The 15,595-nt window shown below is 36.7% G+C and overlaps 1 protein-coding gene across 1 annotated transcript in view; it reads left to right on the top strand.

The window, feature by feature from the left end:
* Window positions 1–13,115, top strand: part of MRPL3 (mitochondrial ribosomal protein L3) — a 25,050-nt gene extending 11,935 nt beyond the window's left edge. The window contains exons 4-7 of the mRNA XM_010163036.1: window positions 2,776–2,884; window positions 4,694–4,771; window positions 5,810–5,887; window positions 12,585–13,115. Of these exons, the coding sequence (XP_010161338.1) occupies window positions 2,776–2,884; window positions 4,694–4,771; window positions 5,810–5,887; window positions 12,585–12,734 (415 nt within the window). The 3' untranslated portion in view covers window positions 12,735–13,115. The remainder of the gene's footprint in view (window positions 1–2,775; window positions 2,885–4,693; window positions 4,772–5,809; window positions 5,888–12,584) is intronic.
* The last annotated feature ends 2,480 nt before the right edge of the window (window positions 13,116–15,595 follow it).

Raw genomic sequence — 15,595 nt, 5'->3', positions numbered from 1 at the left:
GGTCCTCCTTAAATACCCCTTCGAGGGCTGTAGTTTCCATAGCAATGGCACGTCTCTTCGTGCCCCCCAGCACTTGGGCAGGGACATGTCCTGGCAGAACACCCCTGCGGGCAGGGCACGTTCACACAGAGGGGTTTCCAGAACCCAGTGGTCTTGTGACTGTCCTTGCAAACAATCTTTGAGACAAGTCCATAGTGCAGTTCCTCACAGCTGCCAAGTGCCTAGTTCAACAGTTCTGCATTCTAAATTCGATTTAAACTGATGTCACTAGTTCCTTACTCTATTTTAAACTTTATATTTGATTTACATAGCCCTGTAGTTTTCATTCTGGTTTCAGCATTATTTTAGATAGAACATGAGACAAGGAAGAAATGCACCACTGTGTCATTGTTTTTAATCGTGACGTGTTTAAAGAACATTATATATTGTTTATGCTTTTTAAAAAATCAAGAATTACAAAATAAAATAAAACTATAGCTTCTTCTTATTTAGTTAATAAAAACTTGGTTTTATTTTCAATTGTGATGGTGCCTGAGTCATGTTGAATAGAAAGTTAATGTACAAAAAGTCATAAGATTAAGTGTATTTGTACAAATACAGAGACTTTCAATCAGTTTTTTAAAAATAAAAAATGAAACTGTTCTAAAACATGATTGAACTAATAAGATGAAAGAACCTTGGTAGATAGTAAAGCATTCTACATTATGAAATACTCTAATTTCAGCATTGAGGTATCTTTCCTTAATTTTAACCAGAATATTTCAGATATTGGAGATTTGTTTTCATATGTCTGATCAACAAGTGTGTGAATGTTTTCAGGTTTAGCAGAGTGCTCTTTTTCAGTCTGGCCACACTTTCCATAAATTTCCTATGGTTTCGCTGTTGTGAAATCTGAGTCTTTGTTCACAGAAAATAGGTGTGTAATTGGAAGGACCAAGAATTAGATGAGTGTAGTCTGTTGCATAAATCATTAAACGCTAGCAGCTCTGTCTTGTGATACAATCATGTCTTTCTGAAGATATCTTATAGCATTTGATAAATTAAACATTATTTTTCAAAATGCATCTCTTAAAATATAAAAATATAAGAAATAGTTAATGCTTGTATTTAAAAGTACAGTTTGCAATACTTAAATCGTTCATGTCTGAAAATGAACAATCTGAATGAAACATTGAAGTGGTTGCATGACGTCAGGGATGGTTAAAATTGACAGTACTGTTTGCTTTTGAAATGGTAGCTTTCGATGGTTGTATAGTTTTGTCTGAATTGCAAGTATGTTTCTGCAGCTTAAGAATTAATCGTGCCCCCAGCCTGCTGCTCTGGTAACTGCACAGCTGTTGTTATGCAACCCACTTGCAGTTAATTTTGGAGAGTTTGCTGATTCCATCTTCCAGCTAGAGATGCCAGAAGTAGTCTTCTTGGAAAACATGACCAATAATAGACAGTTTCAAAGAAAGAAATAGCATTTTGGCAGAACAGAAATGAGTTTTCCTATAGCTTAGTTTCTGCTACATATTTCAAAGTTATAATCCCCTAGCAATCTGCAGGCATAGAAAAAGACAAATTTTGAGCCTCTCTTAAAGCATGGGTATTTTTCAAACCATTTTTTTACAACTATTGCTGTTCATTACTGCAAGCTTTTAAAATAAGCTGATTCATGAGAAACTGGTGTAACAAAGCCTTGCATCCTTTAAATTTCTATCCTGTGTTCCTGATCCCAGTTAACCCAGGTCCTTCTTCATGCAGATGCCTTCAGCTCCTCTCAGTAATACTGTCATGTACCTCAAAGATTAAGGCATGGACTCTGAAAATATGTTTTATTTGTTACTATGTTTTAGACCTTGTCAGATAAGTACAGATCAAAAGTTGAGCGTTTTCACGACACATAAAACTGTTTTCAAGAGATGAGTCTGTTGTAGTTTGGAAAATAAATGTTTCTTGTTTATTTTTATGGTAGTCTAAGCAGCCATCTCTTTCCTCTTTTGATGTTCAGGACTTGTCATTAAGTTTTGGTATGTGTTAGCGTACAGTTGCTTTTTATTTGAGTTTATTCGGGGATTTTTTTGGTTGGTTTTGTTTGTTTGTTCTGGTGTCCACTTGGTGAAAGCTTCATTATGGTAGCATGTATCAAGGACCATCACAGCAAGGAACATTTTATGTTATTCTTTTTGCCTATTTGACTCTCTTCTCATGCTTCTTATTCTGTAAAGCAGCCTTTAATATTGCACTAGAATATGTTTATGATATGAAATAAAGGCTTTAAAAAAAAATATATTTTCATATCATACTTTTCTCTATCATACCCCTGACCCTCTCCATATCCCCACGTTGCACCACCATCTGCTGGCCTGGAAGGACTCCCTTGCTGGTGGCAACCACTTGCAGGACTGGCAAGCTGGCAAGCCAAAGGAACAGATCACTACTTGAATCATGTTTTAGCATTTCCTTAGTTAGTTGTAGGAAAGGAGTAAAAAAAATTCAGGACTTTCTAACCAATAATTTTTATTTCAGACAATTACATGTCCTTCTTTTGTGCCAGATTTAACTGGAATTGACCACTAAGTTCTGAGCAGGGAAGGAGACAACAAAGAGACGGACGTAGGGGTTGCACAAGTCTCATTTCCTTATGTTTCTGTGGCTTTGGAGAATCTTTTTCTCTCTGCTGAGCTTTGCTAAATGTAAAAAGATCATGAGCCTGACTGAAATTATTGGTTATTGCTAGAAACCTTAAGTCTGACTAACCCAGGTTTGTTTCTTAATTATTTTTCTTTTCAGAATTGGTAAAGGATTTCAAGGTGTCATGAAAAGGTGGGGATTTAAAGGTCAGCCTGCAAGCCATGGCCAGACGAAAACTCACAGACGTCCTGGAGCAATATCTACCAATGTGAGTATTCATATTTCCTGTTTAAACATTCCTCAGTATTTTTAGAACTAATTACTAAAAATGAACAATAGCTAGCTGTTACCATCTACTCTCTGGTAGCAAAGAATCCCAGCTGTTTCAAAGGAAGTTCAGAAACCTGTATAATGAGCAATGCAGATAGCTATTCTCTTACACCTGGATTTATGAATATTCTATATTGCTGGTAAGTGAGCAAACATATTTTAACTGAGCAAATGGTGCTATTTTGTAGTCGAGTTGAGAGAAGGAGTCTTAATGCTTCAAAAAGAGTTCTAAGAATCTTTTTTCACAGCATTTATAGATTGGAAGGGATTTAGCCATTATTTTATGCTGCAGATACTGTACTATTCTTTGGAACCTTAGTTGCTTTTATCACCTTGTGTGGCTTGTGTAGCTGCTTAATGAACTATTTGATTCCCAAATTAGTTTGTTGGCATTTTTAGGCAGAGTACAGAGTAATATTTTTAAGTTTCAAACTATAAATAATATTAGTTTAAAAGCTTTTTGGAACAGATTCATTTAGAACTTTGTCCCTGTAAAGGCTGCACAATATTTAGGCTGAACTAAGAGGGATTTTTGCAAACTAGCTTTGTTACACAGAATTAAGACTGAGTCATAATACTGAACCTGAATTGTCTGTAACTTTCTTAGAGAAATTAAAATAAAAATTTAAAAAGGATTAATAATGCTCAAGAGAATAGTAAAAGCAAAAAGGCACCAGGCAAATAAGTTAAAGTAATTGAGACTGTAAAAGCATACAATACTGATTTGTAGTCCTTCATTTCAACACTTTTAGCACGTAATATTCATCATTGCAAAATAACTCCTCTTTACTTTTCTTTAAATTAGAATTTCCTAAGCATATAATATGGATATAATTTCACAGAGCACAGAGAATGAGAAATAGTAATGGAAATAGGTGTGATGAAAAGGAAACAAGATGAAAGGATGCAATAGGGGAAAAACAATGCCTTGATTTTTATTTTCCAGTCTAGTGTTGACCATCACAGATATTTTTGTGATCCTACATTGTTCAGTACAGAATCCTGTCCCTAGAACTTCATTGCAGCTGATTTCCTGCAGTCATGATTTTCACACAAGTTAAAAAAAAAAATAAATTATTCATTAATAACAGAGTGATGCAGGAAACTGAGAAAAATCCCTCGATAATACTGTAGAACTGAAAGTTATTGCACTTTTTCCTGTCTTTTCCACCTTTGTTCTCCAGGTTATACACAGCCAAACAAAAAGAGGATAGAGAGACTAAGCAATAGCAGGGAATGTAATTGAAAATTCTGCCCTCAAAAATACATTCTTTGAAAAATCTGTTTTACAGCAGTATAAAACTCCTGGTTTAGGGAGAGAGGAGAAGCTACAGTATATCTTCATTTTGGCAGCATTCCAGGGCAGGACTGCTCTGGAGCTCTGTGGTAGCATGCAAAAGTAGTTTTGGCAAGTTTCCAGTTGCTACAGTCTGTGATGTAGGTGAGAGTCTTCTGTTGACAGGGATTTTAGGAAAAAAAACTTTTCTTGATTTTCATGATTTTGCTCTGAACCTATATACATTAAATATTAAGCAAAGCTAGAATTTGTTGATACAACAATATGTTTAGCAATTTTATGATTGACATCAAGTATTTTAGACAACATGTAGAGTAATACCTAACCTCCAGCAGAAGGTATTTAATATTCTAATCAATATTATGTATTTTCAACATTGGTAATAGCAGCATATTTTCTTCGGTGCATCTCTTGCAGTTACATGATTGTTTTGGCCTTGTTTTTATCTAGAAAGCTGGCAAAGTTTATCGCGGAAAGAAAATGCCTGGTAAAATGGGTAACGTCTATAGGACATCTTTTGGATTAAAGGTGAGTTTTGAGTATATTAGAATGTGTAAAAGGTGATTATGTTTCCAAGCAGTAGACTTAGCCATGTAGCCTTGTGTTGGTGTACTGTCTGTCATTGCTGTCAGAATCCAGACAGGAGCACCTTGAAGTAAGCAAGCTGGAAAGATGGGAGCAGCATATCTGTGCTGTCTTCTTGTGGGTTATGAGTAAGTAATCTGAACTCCCTTTGTATATGTGTACCCTGAGAACTGGGATTTCAGGTGATACTTTCACATCTGATGTGGTTTTCATTGTGTCCCTTGACATCTGCCTTGGAAGTGGGAAAACGATTAGGCTTTTGATGACCTTCAGTCAGTGTTTTCATGTCTCTTACACATGTTCAAACCCAATTCAAGTCTTAGTTATTTGAAGTCCTAACTTTATCATGGCCCTTCACCTTCATGTGCAAAAAGGGGATTATGGTTTCTGTCTAGATTCTGATGCGTACAAAGCTGCAGCAGTTCCTGGGCTATTACAGCTACTGTTCTCTCTCTGAAGGCAACCTCTGCACTTTGCACAAAAAGCCTGTTAACCTCTAGTTTGCAAAAAAGTGTGCAGCTGCTGCTCACTGCTAACTCAAACTAATTTTTTGTAACAGTGCATGTTCAGTTGAGCACCTCATAGAAATAAGAAATTAACAAGTGGTCGCAGTAACATTTTAATGAGCATATTTGTTTTAATTTGTCAGGTGTGATGTTTTTCAACAGCTTTTGCTGTTAGAGGGAAAAGAGACTTGGGAACTTCAGTTAGTGGTGTGCTGACCAAAGAGCTGTCTTGCCAAATATAGCCTGATTATGAGCCTTTTAAAACCCTTTAATATAGACTCCTGTATTAGAAAATTATGCACTGGAGAGTAGTGTGTGACTGGATTTTGTGGCAAGTTTAGGCCTGTGCAGAACATTCTTCTTCCCCAGGGCACCACCTCCAGTTAATCAGTTTGTGCTTTGCTGGACTACTGTTTGTAAAACTGGGAACAGTCTCTAAAATGAGCTCAATTTCTGTTTTTTTTCTCTCTCCTAGGTGTGGAGGATCAATACAAAACATGACATTATTTATGTAAATGGGTCTGTTCCAGGTCACACAAATTGTCTGGTGAAGGTATGTGTGCTAGTTTCAACTTACTGGTATTAGTGGCTCCTAAGCTCTCTACAATTCTCTTCTTAGAAAAGGAAAAATGTTGGTTGAATGCAATCTTTGTTTCTTCAGAATCCCATCTTGCACTATTGAATTAAAGGGGAGTAGGATCAGTTCTGTGAAAGAGTGATTAATAGGGGCAGTGGGTCACCACTTACTCTAAAGAACTCATTCTTAGCTTTGCACTGGGGTTGCACACCCATGTAGCATATGATAAACCAACACAGTCATTGTAACGCTGTGTTAAGTGTCTCACATCTAGGTCCAGCTCATTTTAACACTAACCTGAGTCAATAGCATGGCAGTGGGGTTTCCAGAATATTATTTAAGGGTTGTATTCATGAACAGAAATACACAGCAAGCACTGTTTTAAAGGTTATTGAAAACATTCCCATACGCAGTAGCAGCTATCTTTCCAAGGAGCAATTGAGGTGCAGGAGGAGACAGCTGGAGTTTACAAGAACAATGTGAGTTCCCTTTGCAATCAGTATAAATGTGTCAGTGTTATTTTCTGTGGCGTTCTACAGAATTAATTTCAAATTTTATTGAGATTGTTTCAGGATTGTTTATGAAAAACTGGAATAATGAAGCATCTAATATGTGTTCTTACAGTGTAAATAATTCACGACAAAGCAAGGAAAGTACTTTTAAGGATTATTTTCAAAATAGACTTTTCTTATTAGATATATTCTACATATCTGCAAGCACAAATTACTTGGAGGAAGTTGATTCCTTCCTGACTTAATAGAGTACAGTGTATCAAACATCTTTATTATTGTTGTACATATACCTATATATCTGATACATAGTTTAAAATGCTCAGAAATATTGTAGGGATTAATGGAATAATCCAGTTCTTGTTATTGTTGTACATATACCTATATATCTGATATCTGATAGTTTAAAATGCTCAGAAATATTGTAAGGATTAATGGAATAATCCAGTTCTTTAAAAGTTACAGAGTTCATCAAGTTCAGTTGTTTTCAACTAGTTTATGATGTTCGTGTCATATTTTACTATGGAAAACCAGTTTTTATTACGTGTTTCTGAGTTGTGAAGCAGAACTCCACAGTCACTGGGCATTAAGTAAAACAACCCTAGTTTTCAAATAGGTGTTTTACACACATTAAAATAAAGTTTATTGTTGTTTTTTCTCTCACTTGAAATAAGGCCTTTTTTTTCCTGAGTGAGGTATCTCTATAAATTGCTTTGATTGTAATGTCTGGCCCAACCCTGGAGAATAAATTACACATTTCTCTCTCAAGATAGTGAAAATCAATTAACAGATGTCCAGGAGTAGTTTTCATGATAACTTCTGCAAAATTACTGGGCATGACATCAATTACTTAGAATTAAGATTGTAGTTTGACAGGTTTTTCATCTGTATATTGGACTGAATGACCTTTTTTTTAATCATATTCTAAGTATTTTTTCTAATCCTGAGCCATGAACCTGGTTGCTATATATTAGTCTGAGGTTTAAGTAAGTATGAGTTTGTTGTAAGATGTTGTTTTTAAATTATAAGTATACAAGCAATATAATCTAGTTGATGCCCAGAGTTTATTCTTTGATCTTAATAGTACTCTTAAGCAAGAGCTAATTGTTGCAAAAGGTTGCTGTTAAAATCCACACTTACATGGTTCAGTGGCAACTGCATGTACATATCTCAGATGTCTTATCTGCAGAGATACATTTTATGAAGCCATTGAGACTGTGAATACAGTACTTATTTCCAGCACGTAACTTACATTCTAACTAGACTCAGTAAACTCATTTGTTATTTCTGGTTTTAAGTGAGTTAAGACAACAAAAATTTATTTAACACCTGAAATACAAAGTGCTTTTAAAAGCAAAGCTCTCTGGAGCTTTGGACTGGAAACATCTCACTTAACACCATGGATTTACTGTTTTTGTTATGAAAGCAGTCCTGCTGTTAGCTTAAAAAATCCTTGAGGCAGCAGTACTGCCAGAGTCAACAGCCTTGTTAACAGGAGACTGCTGGGCCAAGCCATCTTGAGCGTATACAGTGAAACAACCGTGTTGACATCTGTGAAGTGAAGAGGATAATAGACTTTGATTGCCATGGCAGTCTGCTGCATACCATTTAAGTGCTTGCCGTGTCCAGCAGTGATTTCTGTTCAATTCACTAGCCATGGATGATGATTGGAACTTTATCCTAAATCCAAAAGTTAAAGTGGCTCCATTGTTTTGTTGGGTTTTTTTCCCCAAGTAAGCTTAATCCATCAGTATTAACTAAGTGGCACAAGACACTTTTCTGATTGTGTTACTAATCCTTGTGCATGATGTTGACAAGATACAAATACAATTAATATCAATTCTGTAAGTCATCTGTATTTGAAGATTTTTCAGGTCATAGTTATCTACAATTTAGAAGTCCAGGTAATTTCAGGTATGCATTTTGGCATAGGCATTTCAGAGTTGCAGCCAATTCTGTTCATGAGGGTTGAGGATCCACAGGAAGAATGAGGGGTTTCATCCCTTAGAGCTCTTTGGGGCTCTATATAATACATATATATACATAATATAAATGAATAACATCAATATGATAACATATTTGAAAGATCTTGACCAAAGTGCTCCAGACTCAAACTTTCATGGCTTTTTAGTAGTAAATAACATTGTTTGAGATGAAAGCGCAGTAGTGGGTATTATTACTATTAAGAAAGAGATTTTTTTTAAAATTGCCTCCATTCACATATTTGGTGATTGGAGGGAGTCTGTAGTCAGCAACAGTTCATTCCATTTTCTGGAGCTGTTGAATCCATTCTGTTTTGGTTTTTTTTTCTTCCAGAAGCCATAGGAATTACATGTACTAATTAAAATTTTTTCCTTATATTTTCAAATACATCTCTGAAGAGTAGAGAAAGCTTTAATTAAAAAAGCATGCAAAGCAATACTATTTGGCATGTGTTCTCTAGTTTCTGGTTTTTTCTTTGTCCATTTAATCTCGCTGCACTCATCTGTGGTGTTTTCAGCTTGTGTCCTATGCCTTTCTTCCAGGGTGTTTTCTTGTTTGCATATAGACTTTGACATTCTATACATTGTTGTTTGGATCTGCACTTGGGGAGAGAAGTTACAGGATATTAGCGTTCATAATACTGTTCATTCCACTAAATACCTGCCTATAATTAGGTGTGACTAATGTCTAGGGGATTTGGATCTGTCTATCTTTGAACTCAAAAACTGGAGTATCGCATAAGACTTTTCTTTGTGTGTCTCAAGAGGAAGGTATTTGTGTTCAGTACCCACTCTGTGTTGCTTGGTAACCATTAAAACCACAGTGCACCTTAAAGCATATATTTGTTTTTTATGTTATGTATTTTTGGAAACTTAGTGCATCAGCACTGTATCCAGACAGAGATGAAGTACTTAAATTTTTCAAGTTTCATTTTCAGCAGAGTAAAAGTGCAGAATACTAGGACTGATGGATTCTTGGTTTAATTAGAAGTAAGTTTTCGTTTGATATTGCACACTGAAGCATGCAGGTAAATAACTGACATAAGTAATATTTCTAGCCAACTGGAAAACTAATCAAAAAAGCTTACTTGAGCATGGATTTCTTTCTGAATGGAAAGGTCTAATAAAATTAAGAAACTTTAGCAGTGTGCTAGAATATGTGGCATTTTTCTTTTACAAGAATAACATTGCAGAGTAAGCATTTGTAAATTAGTGTGTTGTGCCTATCGAGATAGCCTACCTCAAGTAATACCTGTTCCTCTTGGTGTATCTTCTTAGATCACAGACCCTATAGTTACTGTCTGTGGTGTTGATCCTCTAGAAAAAAGCTAATAGTTTTTTCTTTTGGAAACTTGCAGCTCTTGATTTCTCTCCCAAGTATGTTACCAAAAAATCTTCTATTCTGTCACTCAAGAGAGAAGCAACAGACTAATTCCCTTTTTAAGTAGATACTTTATAATGGAGAGAATATTGTGATATGGTGTATTATAATTCAGGATGTTATGCTTTATCTTTGAGTTAAACTTCAAGTATATGGTACACTGCTTGAGCTAATAAACTTTTCAGTCTTCCTCCTGTCTTCCTCCTGCCCTCTTCCTGTCCTTCTCCTTTGCTCCTCCTTTCCTCCTCCGAGGTGTCTGTAGTGGTTTGTATCTTACTTGTTTTGTATCACACTTGCCAGTATTACAGTGTGTGTTTCTAGCTGGTGATGCCTGAGTTGGGTGTGCTGTGTTCAAATTGAGGACGTGCAGGAATAGTGTGATGCCTTCCTTCTTTTGTGTTCCCTATCCTGTACTTTGGGCCTCATGATAGAGTTGTGTGGAGTTTTTTGTTTGTTTAGATGGTTTTTTAAGACATTTTAAGGTTGGTCAGAAATTGATATAGTTCTTGAATTCAATTATCTGTCTAGCTTCAAAAATAGCAGAGAGGCTGAGCTAGGTAATATACGACACCTGAGGAGATTATTTCTAACATTCTGTATATTTAAACACATTTTCCTGTTTAGCAAACAACTGGCATTCTTTGTTGTGGTTGCTAACACAGCCTGAACCCTGTTAAACTACAAATATGAGTTGTGACTTAAGCATTAAGTTTTAATGCCTGTTTGGGGGGAAACAAACAACAAACATTTAAATGCCTTTCATTTCCCAAGTGTCCAAAACTCCCTGCAATGACACAGCCTGTATGTAGCAGCACGTATTATTTCATTGTAAGAATAATCCAAAATAACAAAAATTGGACATGATAAACATTTTAATAAGATATATATGAAATGAATGAGTTATCAGAAAGAAAATAATTTATTCTAATCTTCCTAATATTATTGTAACTCGTGTAGAGACCATGGAGGTTTTTGCTGTTGATAAAGAAGGCTTATGATGTATAATAGGATTAGGGAGTTGTCCTGGTTTTGCTAGGATGGAGTTAAATTTCTTCTTAGTAGTTAGAATAGCTGTGTTTTGGTTTCAGTGTAAGACTTGTTATGAGAAGAACATTGATAAAAGAGAAAGGGACCAGGGAAATAGCAGGTAACTGGTGAAGTTATTAAAACATGTTTTCTTATAGTAAAAGAAACGGCAGCAACACATTGAAAGGGAAGGATGACTTTGCCGCTGCAGCAGTTCAGATGGCACTGTTGAAACTGTCTGACTGTGTTTCCTCTGAACTCACTGCTGCTGGAACTGTTGCAGCAAAGGTCTTCGGACTTGGACCTCAGCCTAGTTTATTCCATGTAGATAAATGATGTTAATTGCTGTCTGCCGGGACTGTGGGTACTTCAGCATTTGTGCATGGCCGTTTCCAAGAGAATAGAGAACGCTTTTTGTGGGGAGGTGTCTGATAGAAGAGGAATGATCTACTTGAAAAGCTAAGTACATGTTGAGCCTTTCACTCAACAATTCAACTCAGTTCTTAGCAAAATATTTTCTTTTGTTTATCAAGCTTGCAGTTAGAAAACTGTTGGAAGTTCCTCGGGGGTGGGGGGGACCAAAACCAACAGTTTTTCAGAAGCTGGAGTTTAAGTCAGATTTATTGTGCACTTCATTTGCAGGAATCCTCATGGACTTTGGGAAGGGCTCAAGTAATAGCAGATATGAACCTGGTAAATATAGTGCTGTCAGAATAGAACTGTCACTAGGCATAAAATTGTTTCATTTAATTTCTGGTATAAACCACAATTGTACTATATGAGGTTTTTGTCCAACCAATTAAGAACAAGCTTCTTGTTCTTTAAAAGCCCACCGAAAAAATCAGAGGAAGAGCTTATCTCCTCTGTACTAAAATTTTGTCTAATCTATTCATACTTTTTTTTTTTTAAATCCAGTTTAGTATAGTGGCTGAAAGGGATTATTACAGCTCAGGAGAAAGATCACATGTAATCATATAGAAATGGAGAATTTGATTTTAAATAAAATTTCATCACTTCAGAATTTGTAGCTATTTTTTTTTCTTCAGAGATACCAGCTTTCTATCTTCTACCACAGACAAACTGCTTTTTGCTGATAATTCTTGCTACTCATTTTCTTCAGAGATTGGAGTTCAGGGGCTAGATTTTAAATCTTTCCACATGCAGAGAGGTCAGTAAAGGAAGGTAATTTCTCTGTGACACTACAGTTTTTGGAAATTAACTTTCTTAAAGTCTCATGTTCAACAAAATTTGGTACTGATTCCTAAGTAAAGAATTTTAGATGCTTAACTGCAATCACTGAACAGCTCTGCAGTAGCCAGAGGAACTGAATACAGCACAAATTAGTTCCCATAATTAGTTATGTTATATAGGAAAGTACTGCCGTTTAAACAAGCCATACTTAGACACATTTATTTTAATAACATTTGAAAATATTAAGCAATGAATTCAGGAGAGTAGTTTTTGATTCTCTCACAGTAGTGATAAATTTATCACACAAGTGATAAATTCTCTTTGGGTTTTTTGTTTTGTTTTCCTGTTCTTTAAAAAACTCCTTAATGATGGGTACAAAAGGCTAAATTCAATAGCTGGAGTTGATATTAAAATAAATGATGATTATAGCTGGAATTCTTCAGATAAACAAGTATAATGTGAATGCTGTTTGTTTTTTTTTTTTTTCTTATGCATGCAAGATGATTTCTTTAATTTCTAGTATCACTGTCTGAAAGTCTTCGGGAAGTTTTATTAACCTCACCCTTCCCCCTCCTGCTTTTTAGGTCAAAGATAGCAAATTGCCTACTTACAAGGACTGCAATAAAAACCCTCCATTCCCTACGTTTTTTGCTGATGGAGATGAAAAACTACCGGAAGACCTATATGACGAGGAGATCTTCCAGTTCACGGATCCATCTGTCAAATATGCATAATGTTCTTCACATCTTCGAAAGCACACAATTTTGTTATTTTCATGAACTTTGCAACGCCGTATAAAAGTAAACCTGTGAATTGCAGTCTGGCCAACTGACTTGAACGCTTCAGATATTGCCTTTTTGATCAGGTAATAAGTTTTACCACTGTTAATTTCAAACCTGTATTTAAAGCAGCAAGTGAGTCTGAGAGGCAAGTTGTAAAGCACACCAAACGGTTTGTCTTCAGTTATCTTTTGTCTTCTGTCTCAGGCTGTGAAAACTTACACACTTCTGAAAAACTTTTGTTTTGAAGATGGATCCATTTAATTTCCTGAATGCTACCAAACTCAGTTTCTTTTTTGTGGAAAGTATTCTGGCCAGCTCTGACCAATCAAAAAATAAAACCCCTTCCAAATCTGCCTTCGCATTTGAGAGGATCCATGGAGAATAACCCAAAATAAAACAAGAAAATGCATTGCTCTGTAGCAGCATGAACTTGTTTTGTTTCCTTCTTTTTATCGGAGCTCTTTCTCTCCTTTTGCTTTAATGTTGTGTTGATTTTAACATAGCAGCTACCCGACAAATTTTCTAGAGGAAAGATGATGCCAACCAGTGCCTGTCTCGTCAGAGAGTTCTGGCAGCACGTATGGTGAGGGGGTGTTCAGATGGGAAATGTTCAGTAACAAAGCAGCACAAAGTCTGCAGTGACCACCTGTTTGTTGCTTTCGCTGACAGCTTGTTCTGAACTTCGCAGAGGATCCCTTGCATGTTCTCTGGAGAAATATCTCTACGTCTACAGTTGTCTCTGTATTGGATTCTTATGCTGTTACAGGACAGCTATTACAAAGAAAACAGGCCAAATGTGAAGAATTTGTCTTTATGATAATTCTTATTTTTCTTCTGCCCTATCTTTCAATAATAGGTGGAATCAGTATGCTTCTTTTATTTTTCATCTTATGTGATTTACTACTTATAAGTCTGATCTTTTGAATGCTGTAAATCCTCTCATGTACAGAAGCAAGTAAGTGCATGACTGTCAGTGCCATTTGAGCACTTACAAGCCCTACAGATGTTCAAGAATTTGCATATACTAATCTACCGTTAATACTGTGGCAGTGCTGTTTACTCATCTTTGCAGCTTCATCACAAGACATTAAATATCTAAACTAAATATGAGATTTCTAAAGATCGTACTAATACTATCCAATTTAAAAGGTGATGTCCTTGTCATTATGGTGTCTCTCTGTCACTGAAGGTGTTTTGGATTTTTTTGTAATAGCCTGAAGGAACCACATGCCATCTTAAAGAGGCTGTATGTAGCTACTGGCATGTAGTAGACTAGGGGAGATCTTTACAGACTGTGGTATGGAAATGTGAACTGGTAAATACCTACATTGTAGGGTGTCCCTTAGCTGGATTCAGTCAAATTAAAAATATGATTCAAATGAATGTATTAGAATGCTGAATAACAGCACTAACTTTGTGCTTCCCCTTCTCTTCAGTAACATAGGCTCTGCAAGTGCAGAAATCACACACAGAGAAGATATGATGCTAAAAGCCTGTACATGTAGCAAATACCCAGTGGGGTGTCGTGTTTTGGCCGTGATACTAGTAATGAGTGCAACCTGTCACCTATTCCAGATAGTTGCCATTTCCTGAAGAGGTGTTTGGTATTCAGTGTCCTTATTACAAAGCAGATTTTAAAAGTTACAGCATTTCAAGTTTGCTTGCTGTTGAACACGTAAATCAGAGTTTGTCCAGATGTGTAGCCTGCTGTTCTGCTGTGGTTTATGGGATAGTTCTGGCACAAACAGTGCTTTCCCTGAGGAGCTTTGTTGTTGTTTGGTTGGGTTTTTTAACTTCATCGGTAATGTTCCTGGACGATCACTGAGATGATCACGCAGAGAGATGCTTTCTATTACTTGGTTTCTCAGACAGAAGATCCAGGACTGTGGGATCCTGTGGAGTAATTACTGGAGGTAACTAAATCAGAAAATGGCTGTGTCCACACACTAAGGGAAAGGTATAATGTCAAAGAAGATCCTAGGGGGAAAATACAGCTGGCATGTGAAGAATCTTCTCCAAGGCTGCCTCGCTACTAGACCTGCTGCTTATCAAGGGAAAAGCAAGAGATGGGAGACAGCGAAGGCTTGCCTTCCAGCTCTTGTCTCGATCACAGCATGGTACAAGGTTTGATGTGCCATCTACGAGGAACCCGGGGTCAACCATTGATGCCCCACAGGCATCCCTCTGATGTTTGCCTCCCTGTGTTGGACCTTGAATTACAGCCACACAAAAACATAATCCCAGCACACTGACCCCCCCTCCTTCCCCCTCAAGTGACATATGTTCCAAGTTTTGGTAATTTCTTCCTAAAAAGGGAAGCAGAAGTGTCTTTACCAGTCACCGTAAAGGTATGACTAGAGCCACTCAAGCTCCGCCTTGCAGGTAAAAAATAATATAAAAATAGCCCAAAGAAAGGAGGGAATTAGGGAAGGCACCATCACAGTCAGGGAAGATGCCATCACCGACAAGTCAGGGATGACTCCATCACAGACCTCTGACCCCTGGATGACTCCATCACAGACCGCTGACCCCTGGGACCAGCTGACGGGCTGAGTCTCTCTTCCCCCCCATTGGGACACATGTGAGTAAGACTTAGACTCAGCCGAGGCTCCCCCTTGGAAACTTAGAAAATCTCTAGATATTTTACCAACTTAACACTTTTAGTAACTTGTCACCCTTTAACAATTCATAGCTTTTTAGTAATTTGTTGCTTTAGTACAAGCATTTATTTCTGCAGACAGTACATTATCACTGGCAATCTGTACGAATCTGTATCAATCCTGTTGCTTTATTAAAGTGCTTACAGACTTGCT

Source organism: Antrostomus carolinensis, unplaced genomic scaffold (genome assembly GCF_000700745.2).
Source record: "Antrostomus carolinensis isolate BGI_N321 unplaced genomic scaffold, ASM70074v2 scaffold10492, whole genome shotgun sequence".
NCBI lineage: Eukaryota > Metazoa > Chordata > Aves > Caprimulgiformes > Caprimulgidae > Antrostomus > Antrostomus carolinensis.
This window is presented reverse-complemented; position numbering and strand designations above follow the sequence as displayed.